This window comes from Calypte anna, chromosome 3, assembly GCF_003957555.1.
Source record: "Calypte anna isolate BGI_N300 chromosome 3, bCalAnn1_v1.p, whole genome shotgun sequence".
Lineage (NCBI taxonomy): Eukaryota > Metazoa > Chordata > Aves > Apodiformes > Trochilidae > Calypte > Calypte anna.
Window position 1 is genome coordinate 107,798,769 of NC_044246.1, and position 24,640 is coordinate 107,823,408.

At 36.0% G+C, this 24,640-nt stretch overlaps 1 protein-coding gene across 1 annotated transcript in view; it reads right to left on the bottom strand.

The window, feature by feature from the left end:
* The window catches only part of ATAD2B (ATPase family AAA domain containing 2B), a 79,115-nt gene that overhangs the window by 44,862 nt on the left and 9,613 nt on the right, over window positions 1-24,640 (bottom strand). The window contains exons 2-15 of the mRNA XM_030448127.1: window positions 19,222-19,376; window positions 17,064-17,110; window positions 15,893-16,046; window positions 13,756-13,858; window positions 13,096-13,204; window positions 11,690-11,806; window positions 9,598-9,673; window positions 7,764-7,862; window positions 6,516-6,627; window positions 5,677-5,792; window positions 4,743-4,917; window positions 3,893-3,981; window positions 2,714-2,873; window positions 1,681-1,771 (exon numbers count right to left, since the gene is read on the bottom strand). Coding sequence (XP_030303987.1) covers window positions 1,681-1,771; window positions 2,714-2,873; window positions 3,893-3,981; window positions 4,743-4,917; window positions 5,677-5,792; window positions 6,516-6,627; window positions 7,764-7,862; window positions 9,598-9,673; window positions 11,690-11,806; window positions 13,096-13,204; window positions 13,756-13,858; window positions 15,893-16,046; window positions 17,064-17,110; window positions 19,222-19,376 — 1,603 coding nt within the window. The remainder of the gene's footprint in view (window positions 1-1,680; window positions 1,772-2,713; window positions 2,874-3,892; window positions 3,982-4,742; window positions 4,918-5,676; window positions 5,793-6,515; window positions 6,628-7,763; window positions 7,863-9,597; window positions 9,674-11,689; window positions 11,807-13,095; window positions 13,205-13,755; window positions 13,859-15,892; window positions 16,047-17,063; window positions 17,111-19,221; window positions 19,377-24,640) is intronic.

The following is a 24,640-nucleotide window of genomic DNA, read 5'->3' on the forward strand; positions in this document are numbered from 1 at the left end:
TTGTTGGTTTTTTGTGTTTTGTTTGTTTGCTTTTAAGGAAAAATCTGCACACAAGAGGAAGTAGCAGACCAGTATATACAGTACCAGCCTGATAAGCACACCAATTGATTTTGATTTTCAGTGGCTGCAAAGAATCTTGAAAGTCTGTTTAAATTATTAGTTGCTGCAGATTTCACTTATAGAAATGATGAGGCAATCTCAAGACGAAGATAAACCTGTCTGTCTTCAGCTGTTTTAAAAAGTCTTTGTAATAGTCAAAAGGTTTTAATCTTGGATGTATGAAAACATTTAAATTCCACGATACAGAATGGAGACAATCAAGTGCAAAGCAGTTGGACAGTAGGAAAGCCAACGAAAACAGAAAAGGGCATTTCTTTTCATTAGCTGACTTTTCCATGGAACTGACAGGCTTTACTGAGCACAAAGAACATCTTCCAAGCAAACCTACCAATGTCTTTCCCTATGCACTGAAATTTGAAACTACTCTGTCCTCACCACAAAAATACGGGGAATTTTCAAACTGGGTTTTATCCCATCTATTCCCCTCTCTCCCACTAAGCAGCACCACGTCTCTGCACAACTCAAGCAGAATTTACATGAAATGGGTTTGGCACATGCTGTCTTATACCCGGCAGAGTTTAAACTGGAGTTGGCTGGATAGTTATGTTTTCTCCTCACCAGAAGATGTTGAAGTCTTTGTGCATCAAAAGCGGAGGATGCTGCTTCAATGAGAGACGTTCCTGTGGATGAAGAGGATAATTCGGATGTACTGGGGCTGACTGAATGGACTGATGTTCAATTTAAAGTTCTTATGTCTCTGATGATGGATTCCAATGCATAGATATTTGAGACTGTCCTTTTCCTGAGAACTTCCATGCTTCTTCAAGCAGCTGACTGACAGAGGATGTATCTTTGCCATGACAAATGGTTGAGAAGAGATGGTGGTGTGTGTTTTAGGGTTGTTTTCTCTGTTATATTCACTATGAATCTATTTGGTTTTGTTTCTGATTAGCTTTTAAGCAGCAGGTTTATCTTGAACAATCATCCTCCATTCAGTACAGCAGGTCTTTGGGTGCTCCAGAGGTATATTTAATGTACTCATGGTGTGGTGCTTTTTTTCCCCCCTGCCTGTATCTAACACTTAAGGGTTGTTCAGTGCTAGCAATCTGGAAAAATAATTCATCTTTAAAAAGGGCTCATTAGTTTGTCAGATTTCTGTCAGAGGAGAGCATGCCAGTCAGTAAAAATAAAATAAATAAAAAAAACCCAAAACCAACGCACAAGCAACAAAAAAACAAAAAGTACTGAATTTTCCTTGCTTAAGTTGACAGATGAAAAAACCCAAGCCTCCCTATCTCTTCAGTAGTATACTAATTTAAGTGGAAGTCCGTGTAAAGATTCCAATTCCCACTTCATTTTGCTTCTCCTTGAGAGTCTACATCCCATGATGTTACAGGAAGGAAAACTGATTGTATTTCCAAATGACTACTAGATACTCATCATGTTTTAGCACAACTGAAGCATGTTTTATTACCAAAAAAAAAGAAAAAAAAAGATAAAAAAGAAAAAGAATATTGTTGGAGCTAATATTTAAATATTCTGATACATTTAATTTACTTTCAAAGTTTTACACAGAAGAAAAAGCATCTATAGTAAAAGTGCTAACATGGTAACACTCACCAACACATTTTTCAGCGAGTTCTCCTAAGAAAGGATCTGACAGTTTGGGGTTCCAATCCCTGGTATGAATTTGTAAAATGTGCTTCCGTGCCTTTAAAAAAAAAAGGAAAAAAAAAACCAAAACAAAAGGAAAAAAAAAGAGAAGATATCAAAATTAACAAGCCAAATCCACAGTACATATTGAAGAGAAAAACACATTAAAATTGTAGAGAAAAACATATATTCATGTGAATATAAAGCTATTTTACCTGTTTCTGACATGTCACTGAGACACATAAAAGAGAACTTAGTACTCAAAGTCTCTCAGGAACAGACTCTCTTTTTTAGTTCCACATATAAGCACTGATTTTGTAAGTATACCAGTTACACATTTTAATTGCTGTTTAATCAACAACATTATTATACATTAACTAATCAAAACTGTGTTCTAGTAGGTATTATCATAATTCTATGATTTAATTTTTAATTGCTACACATATGATTAACAGCTTCAACTGTCAAATGCCTCACCAATTTATGTGCTGCTGAGTAGCACAGCACATACAACTGAACTCCAGAACTACTTCATTTAAAATTTGTATAGAATCCAAATACATCTTCCAATATGCAAAGTAAATTTAAGTATATATTAATGAAATATGGTTGAGTTTATCTAAGTCCAGAGCAAGGAACTGAAATGTTCCTATTACCAAATTTGTGTCTGGTTTTGAACCTACAAATTTTATGTCATTATTTAAGAAAAAGCTACTTGCTCTTACCAAAACTTCCAAAACCCTAACAGTTAAGGCTCATTATATAAATTGATACAAATCTAGAGTATTTAAACAAACAATTCAGTTTAATGCAAACAATTTACATTCCAGTAAAAAAACAGTAGCAATATAAGTGTACTATCAATTTGTTTTACTAAGAATGTCTTCCTAAAATTAAACTGTTACCTCAGTAACAGTTACTTTATAAGCCTGGACACCAGGAATTCAAATCTTTAATATATTAGAAATATTTATTCATACATCTCCTTCAGAAATTTTACCTTTTGATCAGGCAAGTTGAATAAAAATTCCCTGTCAAAGCGACCAGGTCTCCTGAGTGCAGGATCTATTGAATCCAGTCTGTTTGTAGCACCAATTACAACTATTTCACCTCTGTTATCCAGTCCATCCATGAGTGCAAGAAGAGTAGATACTATAGAGCTAAAAGAGAGTTTTCCAAAAAAAAGAGTGTTTAGAGAACACTGCAAGAATTTTTACTTTTACAACTGTAACATTCATCATTTTAAAGAAAAAAAACACACTAAGTTTAAAAAAAAATTAAAATTGCAGAACTGTTTCAAGTCTCAAAGCAAGAATGAACCTTTTGTTATTATCTGTACTATACTTTGTATTATGACTGCAGTATTATATCAAATTCAAACTTCCTCCTTTAACTCTTTTGAGGAATGTGAGTTGAGGAAGCCTGCAAATTCTGCAGCTCTGCAAGTTCTCTTCCACTACCAGGGCATACACCATCTGTTTAACACAACTGTAGCACCAGCCAGAAGAAAGACACATCAAATAAAGCCATGTTCCCATAACCTCCTGGTCTGCTGGCCTCAAAGTTTTTTTCCTGTCCCTCCCTCAGGTGAGTGGAGGGAGAGATACACAGAAATACCATCATCTATAAAATAAAGGATAGACTAAAAATGCCATTAAAAGTGCAGCAAAACAGACTGAAGGCACCCAGGAAACCTTTCAGCCAGCACTAAACTGTTGTGGAAAAATAAAATGACACAGAAACAACTCAAGATAACTTTGCACATGACTTCATCCAGAAACAAAAGGACCCCCACTACCCCATTCATTCACTAAACATTACAATTCATCAATTCAGAATGTAACTTTTTTCACATGTTTATGCTACTGGATGGGTAACTAAGCTGTGTACATGGTATAAAACCAGCAATCAAAGGAAAGGCTATGGAAATCTTTAAGTTAATAATCTGGTTGACAGGTAATCTCCACTACAACTCAATCCTCAGCAATTTACAGTGTGTCTGAGGAAGAGAGTAAATGACTTTTGGCACCACAAAGACTCAACAATCTGTCCTTTCTACTGCAAGTGGGATTAAGAAAATGTAAAAACCTTTCCTGGGAACTGAGCCAGATTAGAGTTAAGAGTTTACCAAGATAATGTAGCAAATACCAAAATCATGTTAGCACATTAGAAATATTACCTGTGAATCTGATCTTGTCTACTAGAACGAACTGGAGCCAAGCCATCTATTTCATCAAAAAAGATTATAGAGGGTCTCATCAAGTATGCCTGGTATGCAAACAACAACAAAAAAAATGTTATTTCATAATTTATCCACCAACACACAAAACCATTTGCTTTTACTACAAAGCATTAATGGTAAGTTAACACATATGATATATTGAGACATCTTTATTAAAAAGTGTACAGACTGACAATAAAACTGCTACTGTATTGTTTTAAAGCAAAAAAATATTGCATTCTCCCCTGAATAAGCAAGATGGCACCAGCGTATCAGTTTTACTGTGTGTCTCAGAAATTAAAGCCAAACTGAGATACCTTATCCTCAGTTACAGCAAACAGCATCTTATCTGCTCACAACCTGTTTGTTTACATTTATATCTGAAAACAGTTTTGAGCAGCAAGGTCTCACTGCTTGATGTGACACTCACTTCTGTCCATCATTTAACAAGCCAGATAAGGATACCAAAATATACACAGAGCAGATGCAATCCTGTATCCTCCTCCATACAGCATTTATCTTGAGCATGTCAGACAAAACATTGACATGAATATTTTAATCCATTTTTACTCAAACTATTTTGTCTACTTCATTAACGGGCAAGTCAACAGACTTCTTCCCCTCAGTTTTCAGAGCAAGAAAACTATTCTCAGCATTCCTCTATTTCTTCATCTAGATATATAATAACTTGGACGAATTCTGCCCCATCTGTGCAAATTTACAGGTGTTTAGTTTCAATTGCAAACAAGCAAACAAACAAACAAGACATACAGAGAAATTATATGAAATACACATATTTTCTTCTAACCTGATCAAAAAGGAGTCGAAGCTGACGTTCAGATTCACCAACCCACTTACTGAGACAGTCTGCTCCTTTCCTCATAAAGAAAGCCACCTTTTTGTCACCTTGACTGCATTCATTAGCTAGAGCTCTAGCTACCAGGGTTTTACCTGTTCCAGGAGGACCATAGAATAAACAGCCCCTGAAGATAAATGGATCAACACAGTCACAAACTTATTTTATGTCTCCTGAAAAACTCCAAGTCAAATTTTACAATCAAGACAGGGAGCCTGGAGAAGAAAGACTTCTAGTATTATCATTCAGTGTATTCAACATGATTTCATAAAACATAAGTTTAACTCTTTTCCAATCAGTAAATCTCTGCTTTGGAGATAACATTAATCAAAGAATTACTAAGCTCCCAATGGACTGTTTTAATCTAGTTAAATACTTTCTCAAGTATTAAATCTTATATAATACTTGATTCAATTTTTATTACTTCTTTGGAGAAACACACTTCATTTAAAAACCACAAATATCCCCAAATTTTTCATTTACTTAGATTATGTGCAACCATTTAAATCACACGCCACAATACCTTATTGGTAAATATCAAAATATACTACTGAGTTTACTTTGATAAAAGAAATATTTAGCTTTATTTAAAAAATATTTGTAACATGTTGGGGGGAAAAAAAAGCAAAACGTGTTACTAAATATAACGCTTGAGAACTCTCTCTTTGACCAAATCACAAAGTTTATCTTCCTCCAAGAAAGACAAATTAGATTTTTGTAACTCTACATCCCATTTTTTACATTCTGAGAGACAAGTGGAGTAGCAAGCACTGAAGTCTATCTGAACTATAAACATTTCAGAATCAATCTTCTATGTATTTTTAACTGAAGCATTCTTCAGAGCTTGATAAATTAAAATTGTAACAATAAAAGTGAATACACTTACCTTGGTGGCTGAATTTTGAACTTTTCAAATATTTCTGGATAGAGAAGAGGAAACACTACCATTTCCTTAAGTGCAAGAATATGATGGCTCAATCCCCCTATACTATCAAAACGCACCTAAGGGGAAAAAAAAGGTATATAAAGCATATATTTTAGCAGCTTTGCACAAAGACTACCTATACATTTAAAATAGCACATTTGAAAACAAATTACAAGCAACATTACATTGATCAACAGGAGCTCTGTGAATTTTGAACGTGTAAAAACCATTAAGAAAGCCAACTCATGGCTGCCCACATGACATTTACCTATTTTGCAAGTTAAATATGCCAGAGACACTTGGATATCTACAGGTCCAGCCTAAGTTTGAGAGCATTTTTAAGCTCAGGCACAACATAATATAAAGTGAGGCAAAGTACTTCTAGACAATGCCACAACCCTAGGAATAATTCAGCAGCTTCTGCACAACAAAAGCCTTAAGCTAATGTGCACCATTGTTTCTGAACAGGCAAAGGACCTACACAGCCAGCACCACTCTGGGTGGTCAGTACTTCTGTTTTCTGTGCTGCTCAACATCTCCCAGTTTTACTATTACAAATAATCACAAACTGGCTGTAAACAAAGAGCTGGTCAATATATATTTTGGCTTATTTACAGTATATATGCAGCCTGCTGGTAAAAGCAAATGCTTTGTGGCCCAAAGGACTGAACATAAAGCAGCTTTGAGAAAAAAAAAATCAGTGAGCTTATAATGATTTTACTTCAACTCTAATGAGAGGCTGTGGTGATTCTGCTTATGCAGAACTGGAGGAAGGGAAGCAAAGTTTTAACAAAACCTACCGATTTATCAACAATCATAGGGTCAACATCAGCCAAACTTGCCCCAACTTTCACACGTTCTCGCAGGATTCCACTGGCTAAGTCTTCTGCTCTGAAGTTTAAAGGCAGGCACCTGTCCAACAACAACAAAAGCCAGCAAATTGAGTATTTTTCTATGCTGATCATTTTGCTAGAATGGGAAGAAGCAAGAGATTAAATGCCTTCTGCTGATTGAAGGGACAACATTCCTGAATTGATAAGTTGATCAAAAGTAATCTTTTTATTGTCATAATTATTCCTGTATATGTCAAAGTTCCATAAATACAAAGAGAGTTTTAGGCTTCCATACAGATGTTTTAATCTGGAGAACTAGGCTGGACTGACTATTTTGACTAAACAGAAGAAAAAAATAATGACCAAAAGAACAGAGCACTCTCTACTGCCAGAGATGAGGTGCCTAAGTTCAGGAGAGTAAGAAAAGGATTAACAGTACAAGGTAAAAAAATTTTAAGAATATAGCTCATTAGAGTCCAAAGACAGGAAATTAAAGTATTTCTTGCAGACCAGCCATAACTCAAATCTACCTATTCCAGCTTCTTGTATATACTAAGAAGGCTTTAAGCTCCTACATGGATGTTACATCAGGTCAAATGCACAGATAAAGAGAGGAAGAAAGTACCAGTAAGATACAAATCACACTTGCAAGTACACTTTTGGTAATTGTGCATTCCTGGAATTTCTCAGTTTGAGGAAATGGTGTGACAGACAAAGACATGGAAAAAATAACATAAGTACATACTCCCTTTGTCTGTTCAGTTTTCCAAATAATGTATTTGTGGCAGTAAGTAACTGGTGAATAAATGTAAGGTAAAAAATACTCTGTTGGATGTATAGAATGCACCTACTATTACACAACAGGAAGACAGAAATAAAAGCCAGTATTAGGAGTACAACTGAACTGACTGGAACCAAGTAACACCAAGAAGAAAAATCCATTTCAACTGACGGGATTCATCAGCCTTACAACTCAACTGTTATTGTTATTCTTATCTTTCCATCTGTTTACCACTATTGTTAATTATCTACTCATAAGACTTCAAAATGTATGTTAATATATAAAAAACAACCCTCCTACGTTGTGTCTGCAGGTAATCCCATCCAGAATGAATAAATCTGCAGAACTGATAGGACATTATAGAGTAGGTCTGATTGTTTTCTGCTGATTAATAAAGAAACAAAGCCTCCTAAAAACCCGGGATGTTTTGTTACCTATTTCTTGCTCTGGCCATGCTTTTAGATTTTCTTCTTTCAAAACGTTCTTCATCTGAGGAAGTTGTGTCACTGCTGTGAATGGCATGCTTCTTTCTCCTATTGAGGGAGCAAAATAAAATTCAGTCTTTTCTGCAGCAGAATGACATGTTTTGATTCTTTTATAAAAAAAAAAAAAAAAAAAAAAAAAAAAACCTGAAATGGCAAGTACAGTACTGCCCAGGTTTAAGGTGCAAGCAGATCTTAGTTTTATTAAATATGAAAATAATCTGTGAGGGAAGCAACATCGTTTACTGTCACAGGAATATCTGATCTCAACAGGGACCTTATTAAAATAGTAGATCTCTAATAAGAAATGTGTTCCAGTCCATTTTACCTTAGCAAGTGTGACTGGAGCATTTAATCAATAGGCTGCTGAAGTTCATCAGGTAAAATTTTAATTAAGAAAGTCTTCAACCACTCTAGCCACCTCTAACATAACAAGTATCTCCTTCCTCAGTTTGATGCTTCCCTTTAAATACTCTTGGTAAAAAATCCATGCTTCCTAAAGCATATGGTCTCTTTTTATGAGATCTTTAATTCTGAACAGCAGAAAAGTTTCACAAAATATTTGCACTGCATTTCAACCTCTGATCAGAGTCTAATTGAAATTACTGTTCAAAGTCTGCATGAACCATTTTTTTTAGTTTAAGGGTATTTCAAGAATGTACATTACATTCTTCTTTACAAAAAGGTGTTCAGTTTGGTATCAGTTTAAAAAAAGCTGGCACTTCTTCTGCATGTAAAAGTTGCCAGGAGTAAAAATTCATGCAGTTTTAGTCAATAGAGTGAACTGCATAATTTGTCTGAACACAATAATGCATTGATTGTTTTTGCCAAAAAGATAACAGGGTTAATCAGTTTTACTGTTCAATGACAAAAAATTGGATACATTTAAAAATATATCATAGTATCACACAATTAGACATAAATTTTTGTGACAGCATCTGAGAAGAAGGAATAAAATGGAAGTGGAGCAATAAGCCTGCTAAAACTGGAGATAATGCCTTTCACATATATCTTAGCAACAAGTACACGTCCTGAGATTACCCAGCCAAGTGTCATAGGCACTTGAAGAAAAAACAAACAAATTTGAAGAATCATAAGATCCTGCTGCTATTTTATTCACTTTTCAGATATTCACTAGGCACTTAAGCTAAACAGTAAAAGTAGAGTTTCAGCTGAGACTCACATTCATTTCAGGGACAGATTTAACTTCTTGACATTTTGAAGTTTTTTAAAAAGCATTTGAAAAATAATTTTAAAAAAATGTATTAAGCTGATCTCATTTTGTTAAATAATCCCATCAACAGTGTCCAAGACAAATTGGTGTATTCCAGACTTCTTTGACACAAAAGATAAGAGTCAAAAATCATGCTCAGTAAATATTTTTTTTTAATTGTTACTATTACTTAGATGAAATTTGAACTGGAAAAAACCCAAAACATTACCCCAATTTATTTGTTTCTACAGAGCAGAAAGTGGGGATTTGTTTAACTGCTGCTTTGAATCTAAACATTAAATATATGCCCTTACAGAAAAAGCTACAGAGTGCAGTGTGCAACTCTGCTTCCAATACTTGCAGCCTACCTGTTCCCATTCACAAAGCTTCAATGGGTACTGAAGTGCTAAGAAATCAATTTTTGTATGTTGATCAAGATCTGAACCTAAGATACAATTTTAGACCCACACACATGCATGAATTGTTCAACTGATTCTAAAATGTTTTGAACATCAAAAGATAATAGAAATGCACTGAGGGACAGCAAACGATGAGCAAAAGACTGATATTTACCTGATATGGCTTCTTCTTGCAGGAGATCTGTGAATATCAAACAGTGTATTTTCCCTCTTTTTTTGATGAGCTGGCACTGAGTAAGAGAAGTTACAGTTTTGTAGCATCAATTACATAAGAACAGTAAACTAATCTAAATAGACCTCAAAAGTGATTTTTGTTTTACCAATAATATTATCACTGCTTTCTCCAAAAGCTCAGAGTAAGAAAAGTACTGCAGTGCAGAAGGAAATACAGACTCTAATGTTTTATTTCCATACTTGGCTTACATTTATTACCATACTTGGCTTGATACATTCATAGGATCATAGAATGTAAGGTCAGAAGGGACCTCAAGGATCATCTGGTCCAACCCTTCTAATATTACTATTTATATAAGGTGTCTCAGCATCTTGTCAAGCTGAGACTTAAAACTCTCTGAAGTGAGGGAATCCACCCCTTTCCCTGGGAGACCATTCCAGTGTCTGACTGTCCTCAGAGGGAAAAATTTTCCTTTTGGGTCCAATCAGAATCTCCCCAGAAGCAACTTGTGCCCATCCCTCTTGTCTGGTCTATGTGATTCCTTGTAAACAGGAAGTCTCCATTTTCTTTGTAGCCCCCCCTTTAAGTACTACAACATTATAATAGGTCTCCCCTAAGCCTTCTTTTCTCAAGGCTTAACAGACACAGTTTTCTCAGCCTTTCCTCATATGACAGGTGCTCTACTCCTCTTTATCTTTCTCATGGGTCTTCTCTGGGACTCTCTCCATCCTGTCTGCATCCTTTTTGTAGAGCGTGGACCAAACCTGGACACAATGCTCCAGGTGCAGTTTCAAAAGCAGGATGGGACAATAACTTCTTTGTCTCTGCTGGTGATGTCTTGGTTGATGCATTCCAGCACCCTGTTGGCTTTCTTTGCTGCTGCTGCAGCACACTGTTCACCCATGTTGAACCTGCTGTCCACCAAGATCACCAGGACTCTTTCCACAAGGCTGCTCTCTAGCCAAGGGAATCCCAGTCTGAACTGTACTCCTGGGTTATGTGTTCCCATCTGTAAGACCTTACACTTGTCCACACTGAACTTCACAAAGTTCCTGCTATTGAAATTTTTCTTAACATATAAACCACAGCATTTTTCCATCACAGTCTTCATTTCCAAACTGCCTTTACAACACCACTGTATTCTAAACCAAATACACACAGAATACATTCTTTCAAACAGAAGTATTCAGGGGATCAAAATCAAGAGACACTATGCTAAAACCTGTATGGATCACTGAAGACTTCATGTCCTATGAAGAGCAGCTGAGGACACTGGGTTTGTCTAGTCTGGAGAAAAGGAGGTTGAGAGGTGACTTCATGGCTCTACAACTTCCTGAGGACGAGGAAGTGAGAAAGGGGTGCTAAGCTCTCCTCCCTGGGATTCAGTGATAGGATGTATGGGAATTGTTCAAAGCTGCATCAGATGAAATTCAGCCTAATTAGGAAACATTTCTTTATGGAAAAGGCTGGTCAAACACTAGAGCAGGTTTCCTATAAAGGTGGTCGATGCCCCAACCCTGACAGTGTTTAAGAGTCATTTGGACAATGCCCTGAATAACATGCTTTAACTTTTGGTCAGCCCTGAAGTGGTAAAAGTTGGAATACATGAACATTGTGGTGTGTAGGTCCCTTCCAACTGAATTATATTATTGTATTCTAAATTTCTTATCTAGGCAGGATGTGGTAACTGCTGCTAGGCAATTTATCTTAGTTATCTTTAGTTACAAACTAGGATTACCACTCAAGGAGAGAAAGAGGCATTACAATAACTACTTTTTTCTATGTAATTATCTCATTTATTAGATTGCTTTCTGAATTCAACTTCTGTCAACTACTAATCTAAACCCCTTTCACTTCCAACCGTGAGCTCAACACATGGTAGTTCTTCCTAAGTCCTAAGAGGCAGCATGCACCACCACTACTGACAAACTGATAGTGTCTTAGTAGTCCTATTCACAAGGTGAGCAAAAACAGAGGCAAGACAGAAGTCATTAATGCTGCATGGGAACCCTTTGCCCTTCCCACACCCATGTTATTCTTAGAATTCCATGGGCACTGTTTAGTTCCTCACCTATTGGAGGGGCCTGGTATCTTTCAACAGTTTTTCTCTGTCTGAGATTATATGGCCGATCATTTTCTTCTCCCTCTGCTTCTTCTGCTTCTATATCTCCATCTTCTTCCTGAGACTCTGTTGGGGAAGAAAAATATCTTCTCAACATTTTTACTTGATGTTATATTCATCCAAAATAACAACGCTTTCATGTTCACTGAGAACTATTCCCCTCCTATTAATTATCATTATTTGGCAAATCACTGAAAATTTAAAAAAAATCCAAGATAAATCTATAGCACATGATCAAGCTTCCTTCCAGCTTCCTACAGAAAGTTCTGGAACAGCAACAAAAAGAAAAATAAATGTAGTCAATTAGTTTTTGTTGTAAAATACTTCAAGTATCATTTCTATCCTTCAGTAGTTACTCTTCAAATTAAGCATAATGCCAATCTTCTCTTCTCCTATTGGAGCCTCATAGAAGCAAGTATTTGACACAGTATGAAACAGTACAACAACTTCATGATTCACAGTACCATTTGTACATAAAGCAAATAAATATGCTGTATAAAGACACTACCTAGGTCTATCTATTGACAGGATCAGTATTTCCATCCCTGGATCTCACACTGAAGACTGCATTCTTACAAACTGGGAGAGACCATAACTCTTACAGAAGTTTCAGTTCAAAACTGAGACACACAACACTGAACTGTGGATCCCTAAAGTCTGATTCTTAAGAAGCCAAGCATGCTGTTGATCATGCCATCAAAGTTAGCTACAATCTTTTCTTTCTCAACGACATCTTTTTGACACCCACTGGTCAGTTTCATCCAAATTTTTAAAAGGAAGGTGGAATTTTAGATGCACTTCCATGGCTACAAACCTTCTAAAATTCAGTGGATGGATATAAAGCAGAAACTTTAATAAATACCTTCCCCAAAGGAAGGATGCAGAACTGACTATTCCACACTCTTCCTGGTAACTGCCACCCAGCATGAGATAAAAAATGACTCAGTTTGAGCACCTACAGGTGTAGACTACAGGTATCACATTCCAGCTTCCACAAGAAGCTACAGGGAATTTAAGGAAAGCTCCAGCTACTCAGTGCTAAGGAAAACAGAAGTAAGGGCACACAGTATATAAAAAACAGAAGAACAGGGTTTGACCTACTACTTTCAGATAAACCTGCTTCTGTTTAAAGAAAGCTATGTGTAGAGATCCCCAAAACTTCTCCTGCTAAAGAGGAGGAATCCTTCAGTGTATGCTTGTTTGCAAGAGTCTTGTTAATTCATCCATTTAGGAAGTCCAAATCCATATCCAAAACCAAATTACCTTCTGCAGTGCAATAAAGCTATCTTATGCTGATGAGAGCTTTGTTTTGTACTTATTTCAGATAAACCCTTACAATTCTTTACAATTCATACCTTCTTCTTCCCCTTCTGTGGACACCTCATGGTGGTTCTGAATCCCATAGCTATTTCTTCTCAGGGATTTCCTCCTCCTTTTCACTCGAGAATACATATCCATGTTCTCCTGCAATGAAACCCACATACACTTCTGTCAGTGCCATCCCATGTCACTCACAGCATTAGCCCACAGTTCAGTAAGAAGTTCTCAATACACAATTTCTAGCCCCTAAGCCTTTTCCCAACAGAGTTCTCCACAGGTGGACTCAAAAGCAGACTCATTTAATAAGTAGCAAAATAAATCTCTCAGACAGTACCGAGCCCATCTAACACGTACTTAACATCAGTATCAAGCTGTTTTAAGAAACAAATGGTAGTGCCTGGTCCTGGTTTTGGATTATCAGAGCACACTTCAAACCCAAGGAGAATGGACCACAGTACATCACAGGGCATGGCAGTCAATTCATCAACAAAAAAACCATGATTGAATGAATACACCTGTGAATTCTGTTCTGAATTTGAGTTTATCAAGTTTTTTATTGTTATCAGCTGCAGAGAATCTGAAAACTTTTCACAGAGCTACAAAGAAATGTATTAAGATTGCAAAAACATCAGAAAAAAAAACATATTCCACCTTGATACTACTTTTATCCAAGATCTGAGATGCTCTGCACTTACAAACTCTGTATCTGTCCACATTCGTAGTCGTTCTACTTCCCCAGACCGTCTGTTCCTCCTGATGTTAATATTATCCATTTCCTGCAGGACAGCTTCAGCAGTACTAAAATATATGGAACAGTTAACACACAAAAAAAATAAAATCAGTTTTAAAATAGTAAACATGCAGAACTTCTTACATATCACCCAACAACTTCACACACCTAATTCTATGATCCTTTATGACTATTCCAAGGTCTGCAAGTCAATTAAACATACAAATTAATTAAAATATGAAAATTTTAGGGTATTTTATTGAATCTCAGAAAACAACCATAATAAAAAAAAACTGAAATATGAACCAACAGAATATAAGCTAAAGAGTATGTAGAAGAAGAAATGCTGATGCTAGTAAAATCAGGGGTTCAAATTAGGCTGTACCTTTTTTAAAAACTATTTAGTGTAAATAGTAGCATACAAATTTGTAACTGCGTAGATGTTATATTAGGTTTCAGATAAAAATAAGTTTGAAGGATAAGAAAGTACAGCTTTTTACCTACACAATTATAATTTTGAGGAAGCAATTAATGCCTTCATGTCATAAGCTTTACAGCTTCTTCTCTCAGAGAGACACCAATAAAGGATTTATTTTTTTAATGTTAAATCTGTAACACTTGGAATTTCATTATTCATTATTTTAGGTCACTACTCAGCCAATTCTCATCTACTATTTAATTAGTGTGCATGTTCATTATCTGAAGTTACTGCTCTCTATGGCCTTTATGGTTGATTTCCACTGGAACTCTACCAGAATTGTAAGACAACAGAAATTTTCACTTTCTTTCTTCCAAGTTGTTTAAAAGTAAAGCCAAAGGGTGAAATCTCATCTATGAAGAAGTCAATGGAAATTCTGGTCACAGAATTCAGTAAACTCAAGACCTAGCGACAAGCACCCCTCTCAATTTTAAACAATTATTTTAAAATATCTGTGATGTCCAACTTAATCCCTTAAGGTAAAGCATGATATCATTTGCTATCACAGCAAACAGGGTTGGAGGGCACCTGGAAAAGTCCACCTGCTCTGCCAGGCAAGAAGCAACCACACAATACCTTAATCATTCCTGACACATTTGTTTAACCTGCTCTTGCAAATCTCCAATTATTATGGTACACACTGTAATCAGTATAAGTTCATTTATAGACTTCAGTACCATGATCTTATCAAATTACAGTCATCATGGTAGACTTTTTCCTACTGCTGGTGAGGAGAGGGAGATGCAATTGCAACTAGAAAAATAAATGTAACTTGGTATAAACTTGTAAACTGGTGCAAGGTAGTTACTGAGTAAAGTGGGAAATAAAACTAAATTAATCAAAGATTCATTTAACAATACATTTAATAATTAAGATCATACTTTGCAATTAAATGCTTATATTAAACCATTTTCCAAGCATTAGAGCAAGCAGCCTCTCAAAGATGTGACTGTCAAAACCCATTTTACAGGTGGGAAATTTGAGACATATTAAGTGACCTGTCCAGGGCCACACAGAAATAGTATTTCAAGAGAAGTATTTCTGGCTCCCATTCCTATGCTCAGACCAGACCGTGTCTCCCTATCTGACCTACTTTGTCTGCACAGTAAATGCCATAAAATGACACCCATCCTATGTGAATTACTAACAAATGGTAAAAAAAACAAAACAAAAAAAGAAAAAAGCTACAAACTTTTGATATTTTATGGTCAAAATCATACAAGCAAAATCCAGAAAGCTTTCAAGCATTGTTGCTGATCACCATTTTACATCACATTCAGGGTATCACTACATACACAGGTTAGTAAGAAACAAACTAAGGTGTGGATTTACAGCAGGGTCAGCTGCTCTGCAAGAACTGCCAACATAGACTTTTATCCAGGTGTAAAGACAAAGTAACTTACTCCTCAATGGAAGTCTGGTAGGCTGCTTTGCATTTAGAACATGGATAACAGGCAGGATAACAGGCAGGACCCTGCCTGTAACACAAACCACAGCCTAGCTTGCCTCAGCGCTGATACATTCCCACAGTAATACACATAGATGGCACTGGAAGACAGGGTTTTCTAACTTTAAAAAAAAAATTAAGATGCTTTGTGAATACAACTGAAGTATCCCCACATACCTGTTTACTAGCTGATCAAACAATAAACTCTGATTCAAAGTTTCAAATCTGTTTTTCCTGGACCGACAACTTTTTCTGACTTCTATATCTCCGTTTATGCAAGCGCGGTCCCCATCTCCCTTTTTTTCCCCTCGAAGGGGATGGCTTTTGAGAGCTAAGAGAAATTTGTATTACTACTTCAAAATGCAGGAAACAACATTTTTACAAACAAGAATTAATAAGAGACTACTTAGCAAGGACAATAAACCAAAAGTTATGGAGCACAGTATGAACACCCTTATATTCACTAGAGAAATATATTTCTTAAGTCCCATCAAAGTTCTTTTACAAGCTATTTCTTCAGGCTCAAACTTGGATTTTTATATGATAATCTTATTTTATCATGAAAATTTGGTATTCGAATATCCACTCCAAAATTTTCAGTTAACATAAATACTAAAATGCACAAGTGGCCCACAGTTTCAATTCAAAAGGTCAGATACAACACATTGACTTCACAAGCAAATCTATATCAGCTACTCTGTACAGTGCCAGACAAAAAAGGATCCCACTCCCAATTGTTCCTCAGGCACCACAATAAATAATAAAAATACAGAATATGATTAATGGATTAACACTTACAGAGTTTAGACAGAACTAAACAAGACAGAATATATGAAAAAGGGACACAAATGACAAAATGGTTTTAGCTGAGATAAGGAATGAGATGGCAAGTTTGTAAGGTACAAGCATATAGGAAAATTGTTCAAGATAGCAGGAGCTGCAGACAAGGCAGGTCTCTCTGAAGCACTAGTAGAGTTAAGTAATGTTAAGAACCACAGAAGGCCAATCTTAAATGAGCAAAGTAGGTAAGTAATTAAAGAGACCAGCTGGGAGAGGAAGGCCAAAATTATTTCCTAACAGTAAATTTGGGAATTAAGGAAAACACTGAGATCATGGCCAAGAGGTCTGAATTGAGAAGAGAAATGGACTTTCATCTAAGAATGTTCCCCATGAAACAGAGAGCATTCAAGATGTTGACAAAAGAAAACTGAGCCAAAACAGTAACTTTTCTGGCCAAATGGTCAGAGTAATCAGTAAAGTTATTAAAAATATATGCAACTGAAAATCATTGACATAAACTTGTTAAATGTGAAAGCAGATACAAAAGGGTTCACTGTAATACACTTACATAAACTACGTCCATTTGGTAGTGTAGCACCAGGCTGAGAAGTTAACCTAGGAAACAATTGCATTAGACATACAAATGTTAACAATCCTTAACAAGGAGCAGTTAATACAGTGAAAACAGAACTTTAGAACAGAATGTAACATGCTACACCATGACTTCAAAACCTTTGTGACACATAGTCACCAAAGATTCTACTTCATTACTAACATGGGAATGAGAAAAAAAAAATGCCAAATACCAATTATATGAATTCCCTCCATTATCTAATCTAAGCATCTCTTTTATTAATCCCTCCAATGTTCCCTTCTGCCATGTCTTCTTACTAGCCCTCCCCTTAAGTTTCAGAAGGATCTTGATATAGCTCTTAAAAGGTAATTATCATTCAAACACTCTGGGTAAACTAGTGCAATGACAAAAAGCTGGTTTGTACTGACAGAAAAAGAATCAATTTAACAAAATTATTAAGTTTAGTGAAAAGGATTAATTTTTACTGATTTTAACTAAACCCAGCATAAAACATTTTGTTCTCTAGCAATCTGATAATTTGAATTTATTTTTAAGTTAACTTTTAGAAAAATTAACCCCCACTACTTCATAGTCTAAGGCAAAAAGCATATTACAGTTTTCTGCAATTCAGCTGCATAAGCAATAGTTCATTCGTTCACTTCTTTAAAAAAAAAAAAAATTTACACATGATTTTACCTAAACATTATCTGGAGTATAAAACTCTACAGCCACTGGTAGACTATTAAAAGTAATTCATCAACATCACTATGTGAAAGAATTAAATATATCAGGCAAAAGGAAAAAAGGGTTTTTATCTCTCTTCCACCCTCAGAAATACCAAGTACTTTACAGGCAAGTGAACTGCATATACAGCTGAACTGTATATACTTCACATAATGGAATACTCCCTAATGGATAGGGAGGAATGGCCTTTTCTTAGAAAACTAAAACTAATTTCATGGGAAAGAGAAAAAGGAGGGGGAATTTTAATAATAGCAAATGCAATCTGAGCTTGCAAGAGCTCAGCTGACGACAGAGTTCAACTCAGAGGCACACAAGATGTGGGCTTTGCTATTATTTTCCTAAAAAACACACCACAAATCCTTACAAAACAAAGGTAACCTAAGGATTTTTGCAAGGATTGGATAGCAACACAGAAAACCAGAGTCACAAAAAACATATCCACATCCAACTTTCCAGTAACCTTTTTCTGGTCAGGTTATTTTAAGTATTTTAGCAATCACAACTGAAGTAGTGAAGTTTCATTATGTGCTTTGGATTTTGGCAGAAAACAACTTAAAAAGTTAAGATGCAAAGACATGTCACAGTGGGTTCTACATGAGTAACAAGACAAGTTTCAATATCTTGGCCATTTCATTTGACACAGTGATCTACATTCTCCTAGCTGCATTAAATATTTTTTTAAATCTTAGTATTTCTTGCAGATACAAGTCTATAGTCCACAAATGATATATTCCCAGATGAACACAGCACATACTATCCTATACATAATTTGTTCCATTTTAAAAAGGAAAAATAAGCAAAAGAAGATATTTATTTCAGATTTATACAGTTTTTACATATATTTCAGTCTAGCAGATGACAGTTCAGTAGTGAATGACAGTAAATAAAGCAAGAATGCCTTATAAAGTATTATTTATCAGTTATAGAATGAAATAAATTGTCTTCTGAGTTATAAAAACGTGGCAAGATTATGGCTATATTTAATAGAACACAGTCATTTAGTTGAGTCCTCATAGCCAAACAGGAAAGAGGGGTTGAAAATAATGGAAAGAAAGCAACTTGAACGTATCCATTCCCTAAAGATGATAATACCAGTTTCCTAGTTAAAATGTCACATTGTCTTGCACTTTGAGAACATAAAAGTATCAACTGAGTCACTAAATTTGGATGTACCAAGAAGCTAGAATTCAGACAATCTCAAATAAAATTAATTTCCATTTTTCCAGTTATTTGCATAGAAAGGAAACACAGATGAGCAGACTAAAGTAATGCATTTAAACTAAAAGAAAAATGTATGAAAGTAGCATGCTTCCAACATGCACTCTTGAGCAGTGCAGAAACAGCATAAACAAGTTAACAATACAAGAAAAATGGTTAAGATAATGATTTTGTCTTGAGGCCAATTTACCTGGACTGTCCAGTTGAGATGCTCCATTCCTCTCGCTGCCCAGTACTGCGTGATTTTGACTTCTCTTTGCACACAGGATCAGCATGTTTTGAGGTACGTTTGGCGGGAGGAGATATGTGGCTATCACTCAAACTTGCATCACTGCCTTCATCTTTCTGAAAAGAAAAAAGAGAATAAAATAAAATCAAGCCATACTTATTCAGCTCATTTGTATATATCCTTACAGAACAAGAGGAAACTTCAGCTTAGTGAAAGGGAAGTCTCTATCAAGCTCTTAGCAAACCACCCGTGTGAAATATTAAAAATTACTATTCTGGAAACTTAATTTTCTATATAAACTTCTGCATGATAGTTCACATTTATTTGTCAATGAGTATCCTGGTTTTCTAACCCACTGTTCTTTGTATATCACACAAATTATGATACCCTGCTGCTCTTACTCTACTTGCAAAAGAGCTCTGCACTTATAAAAAAATAGTTCAAATAAAAACAAAAACAGACTGAGGAAAATGTACACTTAGAAGCACAGCATGAATTTATTCTACTGACATCATCTTTGTGTTTAAAGTACTTAAAAAGTCACCCTTCCTTCTATGAAGAGTTTTGCACTACCTTGCCCTCATTTATAACTACTGAACACATCGCTAGGAGTAACTGGGAGTGGACTTCAAACAAAAACTTCTGCAGAAGTACCATGTGTTGATTAACAGCATTATACACATTAACAACATTAGTCTTAATACCTTTAAAAAGCACCTAAACACTATTGGAGAGGATTTTTTTGCTGTTATGCTTTTCAGAGGTAATGTATACAGACACTCAAAGACAGCAGAATGGGATTAGTTCAGAGCTAGACATAGTAAGTGGAGAGACAGCAAACTCCAAAGGATCTGCTCTCTTAAGGTGAACACACAAATAAAAACCAACACAAAAAATGAAAAGAACCCCACACCAAACTATGATTTTATTTATACTCAAAGAGATTATCATGGAAGTCCCATTTATTCACTAGGCTCATTAAAAACAACTTTGATTTGCACTACAGATAATTCAGTATTATGTCTCACTTATTCAAGAAAACAAAATTTTTTCAAAATGTCTTTTTCTTGAGAGGAGGACTGTCATAGCACAGTATTTAGAAAGTGGCAAAGCCTAAACAAATCCAAATGTACAGGTGCAGTTCAATGTAACAGCTCAGGACCACTGAACCCAGGGGATGGCCCACACAGCACCACTCCAGTCTCCTTTGATCTTCTGATGGGTCTCTGATCCACCCACAAACCCAACCAGGCCCCTAAAGCTTCAGAAGTTCACTTTCCTTCTGTCAGATGAGATTTCTTCCTGCTTTGTGGGCGAGTGAAACGAATCCTTTCAGTGAGGGATCAGACAAGTACAAAATAATGCAAGAAAAAAAACCACAAGCTGAGGACAGGACCACTGCCTGTAGGCACAGAGAGCCAAGTATGAAATGGGCTGACTACAACACGACTTAAAATTAATTTTTAATATATGTTTTAAAATATATTATATAAAACTGCATAGTTATATATTAATATAACTAATATTGAATATTTAAATACTATTAATAAATGTGCCATTTATTATTTAAATGTATTTAATGTTATATATGGTTTACATTTATACTATAATTACTTGTAAAGACGTTTGACAATACTAAACATATTAAATGCAAAAAATTAACACTGAATACTAACCAACCCATGTTCAGATCTCATTTTAAAAGCAGTGTTAAATTTGGTAATTGTTAGCCTGTGGAGGTAAACCCCAGGAAACTGGTTTAAGTTTCAACCTTAGGACTCATTTAACCCTAGTAAACCAAAAAAAACTTACATTTTCCTCCTCATTATTTCACTTCTTCAGTAAGCAGACCAATGTAACTCAATATTCATAACAGAAAATCATAATCAGAAGTTTAAATTAGATGAAGCAGAAGTTGGCATTTAAAACTAAGAGTCAAAGTGGCAGCAGAGGTAGCCAGCACCATTCCTAAATACAATACACCTGCACCTTGCATAACATGGTAAAATACATGTGCAGCCACTGCAGCTAAAAAATACCAACTTTTCACAAAATTCTAGCATACGTGTTCCTTTCTGAATACTGTAAGCACTTGTGCATGTAATTTTTGCTTTAATCAGCCACAGCTTTATTTGTGGACTTGCAGAAATACAAGATTGCTAAGTCAGTTTTAGTAACCACTTGCTGAAACTGCAGGAGCTGCCCTGTGCAAGGCAGCAGCAAAGTTTCCAGGGAAGCCACAGAACCAGTTTGAAACCGGCTATGCAAGACCCAGAGAAGATGAAGCTAAGGAAGAGAAGCACATAACAAAGCTTTACAAGAGCTAACATTAAAGCTATTTTGTAAGTAATTAAGTTAATAATGCATATATTCTTACACTCCAGCTCTACCACTTCCCATGTGAAAAACCTAACTCCTCCCAGGATTCTTTGACACCTTTCTCTGCATTTCCTCCAGTTCCCTTCCTCTGGTCCCCAGGCTTTCAAATGAGCCAGTATTCCTCATTTTTCCTGTCTATTGATCAAAAGCAATACAGTGATGCAGTTGGTTCTGCGCTACATGCATGCCAAGTGGTCAGCTGGCAGGTAAAGCAGAATATTAGGCATTAACCTGGAGACAACATCTGCTGTTTCAGGTCTGCCTCTGCTTCTGAGTTATTAATATTCACAGAATTTATAAAAGCTGTTTATCTTTGAGCTCCCCAGTACTGTCAAATGAACAGATACTGCCCAATAGCCTCAAAAACTGGACGTGCAGGGTAACCATCAATGGGATCACATCACTGCAGTTGCCTAAGGAACTAGGCTAGCAAAGAAGTTGTTTACTTAGCAGAGGCAGTAATTTCTGGTCATTCTTTGTTTAGGATATTATTTTCAGTTGAGACTCATTTGTCTGCATATTAACTCTACATGCTAACTCAGCAAGAACAAAGCAAGATTGAATTTTAAGATAGTCAAGCCCAAATACTAACTTAAGTTAGTAGAACAGCTGTAAAAGATTCACTAACATACAGAATGTTTTACCATGAAGTAGTGACAAAGTTACTACAAGAAACCATTGAAATTTTTAATATATTGATAAGAATCAAAGCTCCATTTTCCATGTAACATATGATCTCAAAAGTTCAAGCTCTAGGGATTCAAATCACACCTAGACTGCCATCCAAAACTTTAACCTACCTAAAGTATGGAGATAGAGCTTTCATTACACTCAAGAGATTAGCCAAACTGGGATATGCTAGAACAAGAAAAGAAATTAATTTCAATCTGAGAAGCCTTTACAGAGAGCAGACTATGCACCACCTCCTCCCATTTATAGTAAAAGAGATCTAATAATTCCACTGCACTCAACTTGCTCCCTCATGTAACTGGGTCTCAAACCATTTACGCTTTCAATGATTAAAAATAGTACTTCAGTTTCAACCCAGAAACTTATTACTTAACAGTACACATCATGAAAATGTTCTGGGACTAGAATGACAACTGTATAATATAAGCATCAAACTTAAAAATTAAGAAATTAATAATGCAGTTGCAGTAGGAACCAACACAGTGAGCTCAAAGCTCCTAATGAAACACTGGCACTGAAGCCAATGCACTTACATGCTGAGCAAAGGCAGAAAATATTAATTAATAAAATCTTGATGACAGAAATTGCCTGTAAATCACAAGTCAGAAAGCACAGAAGAGTCAAAAAATAGTTTACATAGTGTCAGGAAGGACAGTGATGTAAACAAATTTTAGTGCAACTGGATTGATCCAACAGAACTGAGAGACCCACAACACTCCAGTTGTGATCCAGAACCAGACCCCAGCACAGCTTCTGGTGGAAAGCACTCTCACTAAAAATTGGCAAGGAAATACCTGGAGTAAAGAGGATACCACTCATGGTCTAGACTGGCAAACATAGTCTTCATTATCTTTGAATTTAAGAGTCAAATGAAATGTGACCACAAAGTGAAAACTGTAAATAAGCTGCTGAGCTAGGATTCAACAGCGAGAGCCTTGCAGAGGTAGTGAGGCAAAGTCTGGTAACAGTGGCACTGAAAGCAGCTGAATGATGGTAGCAATCTAGAAACCAAATCTAAAATGAGTTAGTAAATAAAGTAAGTACTGATGCATACTTATCTCTGTGTTTTCTGTACTTTCTACGAAAAGGAGCAAAATGGAAAAAATTGTTTATTACAATAATTTTCATGAACAAGTCTCCTCCATACCCATCCCTAATTTTCAAAACAAAAGTTTGATAACAAGACCTTTACTCATAGCATTTAGAAACAAGTCCTTAAGTTTTGCAAGAACACAAGCTAATAATCAATGATAAATCTGTTTTTCCTTCTCAATATATCCTTGGAAGAAAAAAGTGTTGACACTGACAGTCTTTCAGCATGACTGAAAGACCCAACAAGGGAGACCTCAAGGGCTTTCCTTCAGGTGTATCACAGGGACCAGATAGCTAAAATTTAACAGATATATCAGAATAATTTTCAAGGTAAAATAAACAGGTTGCTTCCAGCAAATTGAAGGGGAGAGGGGTTTCTGTTGGACTGATTCTTCAGGTTTTTAAATTGAATCTCCTGGTGAAGAGACTATCTAAAGAATGCTGGTCTGAACATCCTTAATAACCATAATGCAGTAGTCTTGATAATGCAGGATGAGTACAAACCACCCCTATCACTGTCATCTCCAGGTACATGAACACCAGCTCATAGTTTTTGAGTAAGGGATGACAACATCCAAACCACAACCACACCTTGCAACTACTGAAAAAGACTCCAGCTGCTTTGCCACAGGTTAAGCAGTATTTTAGCAGTCCTAAAGTGATGTCCTTAAATGAAGGATGCATTACTTTTATTCAGCGTAGTCCATAGACAAGGATTAATGTGTAGGAAAATGTTTAGGAAACATCTTTGCACTGAGAGGGTTGTCAGGCATTGGAATGGCCCAGGACAGTGGTGGAGTCACCATCCCTGCAGGCATTTAAAAGGCATTTGGACCTGGTTCTTAGGGACATGATTTAGTAGTTAGATTATGGTGTTGGTCAAAGGTTGGACTGGATGATCTTGGAGGTCTCTTCCAACCTAAACATTCTGTGATCCTGTATTAAAAAACAGGTATGCAGACATGAACCTTGAGTTTTCCACCATGGTCAAACTCGCTCTCCCTGCCATTCACTTTCTGGGTCACACCCTTCTGACTAACTCTGACACACCCAGAAAGTTTGCATGATGTTCACATGACTTCACAAATCAGACAGGAGTGCTTTCAATCCAGTGCTTTAAACCTTTCAGCATCTATGTTTTTTCCTCTTTTCTGTGACCTCTTTCCATGTCTGACATGGAACGACATTCAGTTTTCAACTGATCAATCCCATTCTGCCA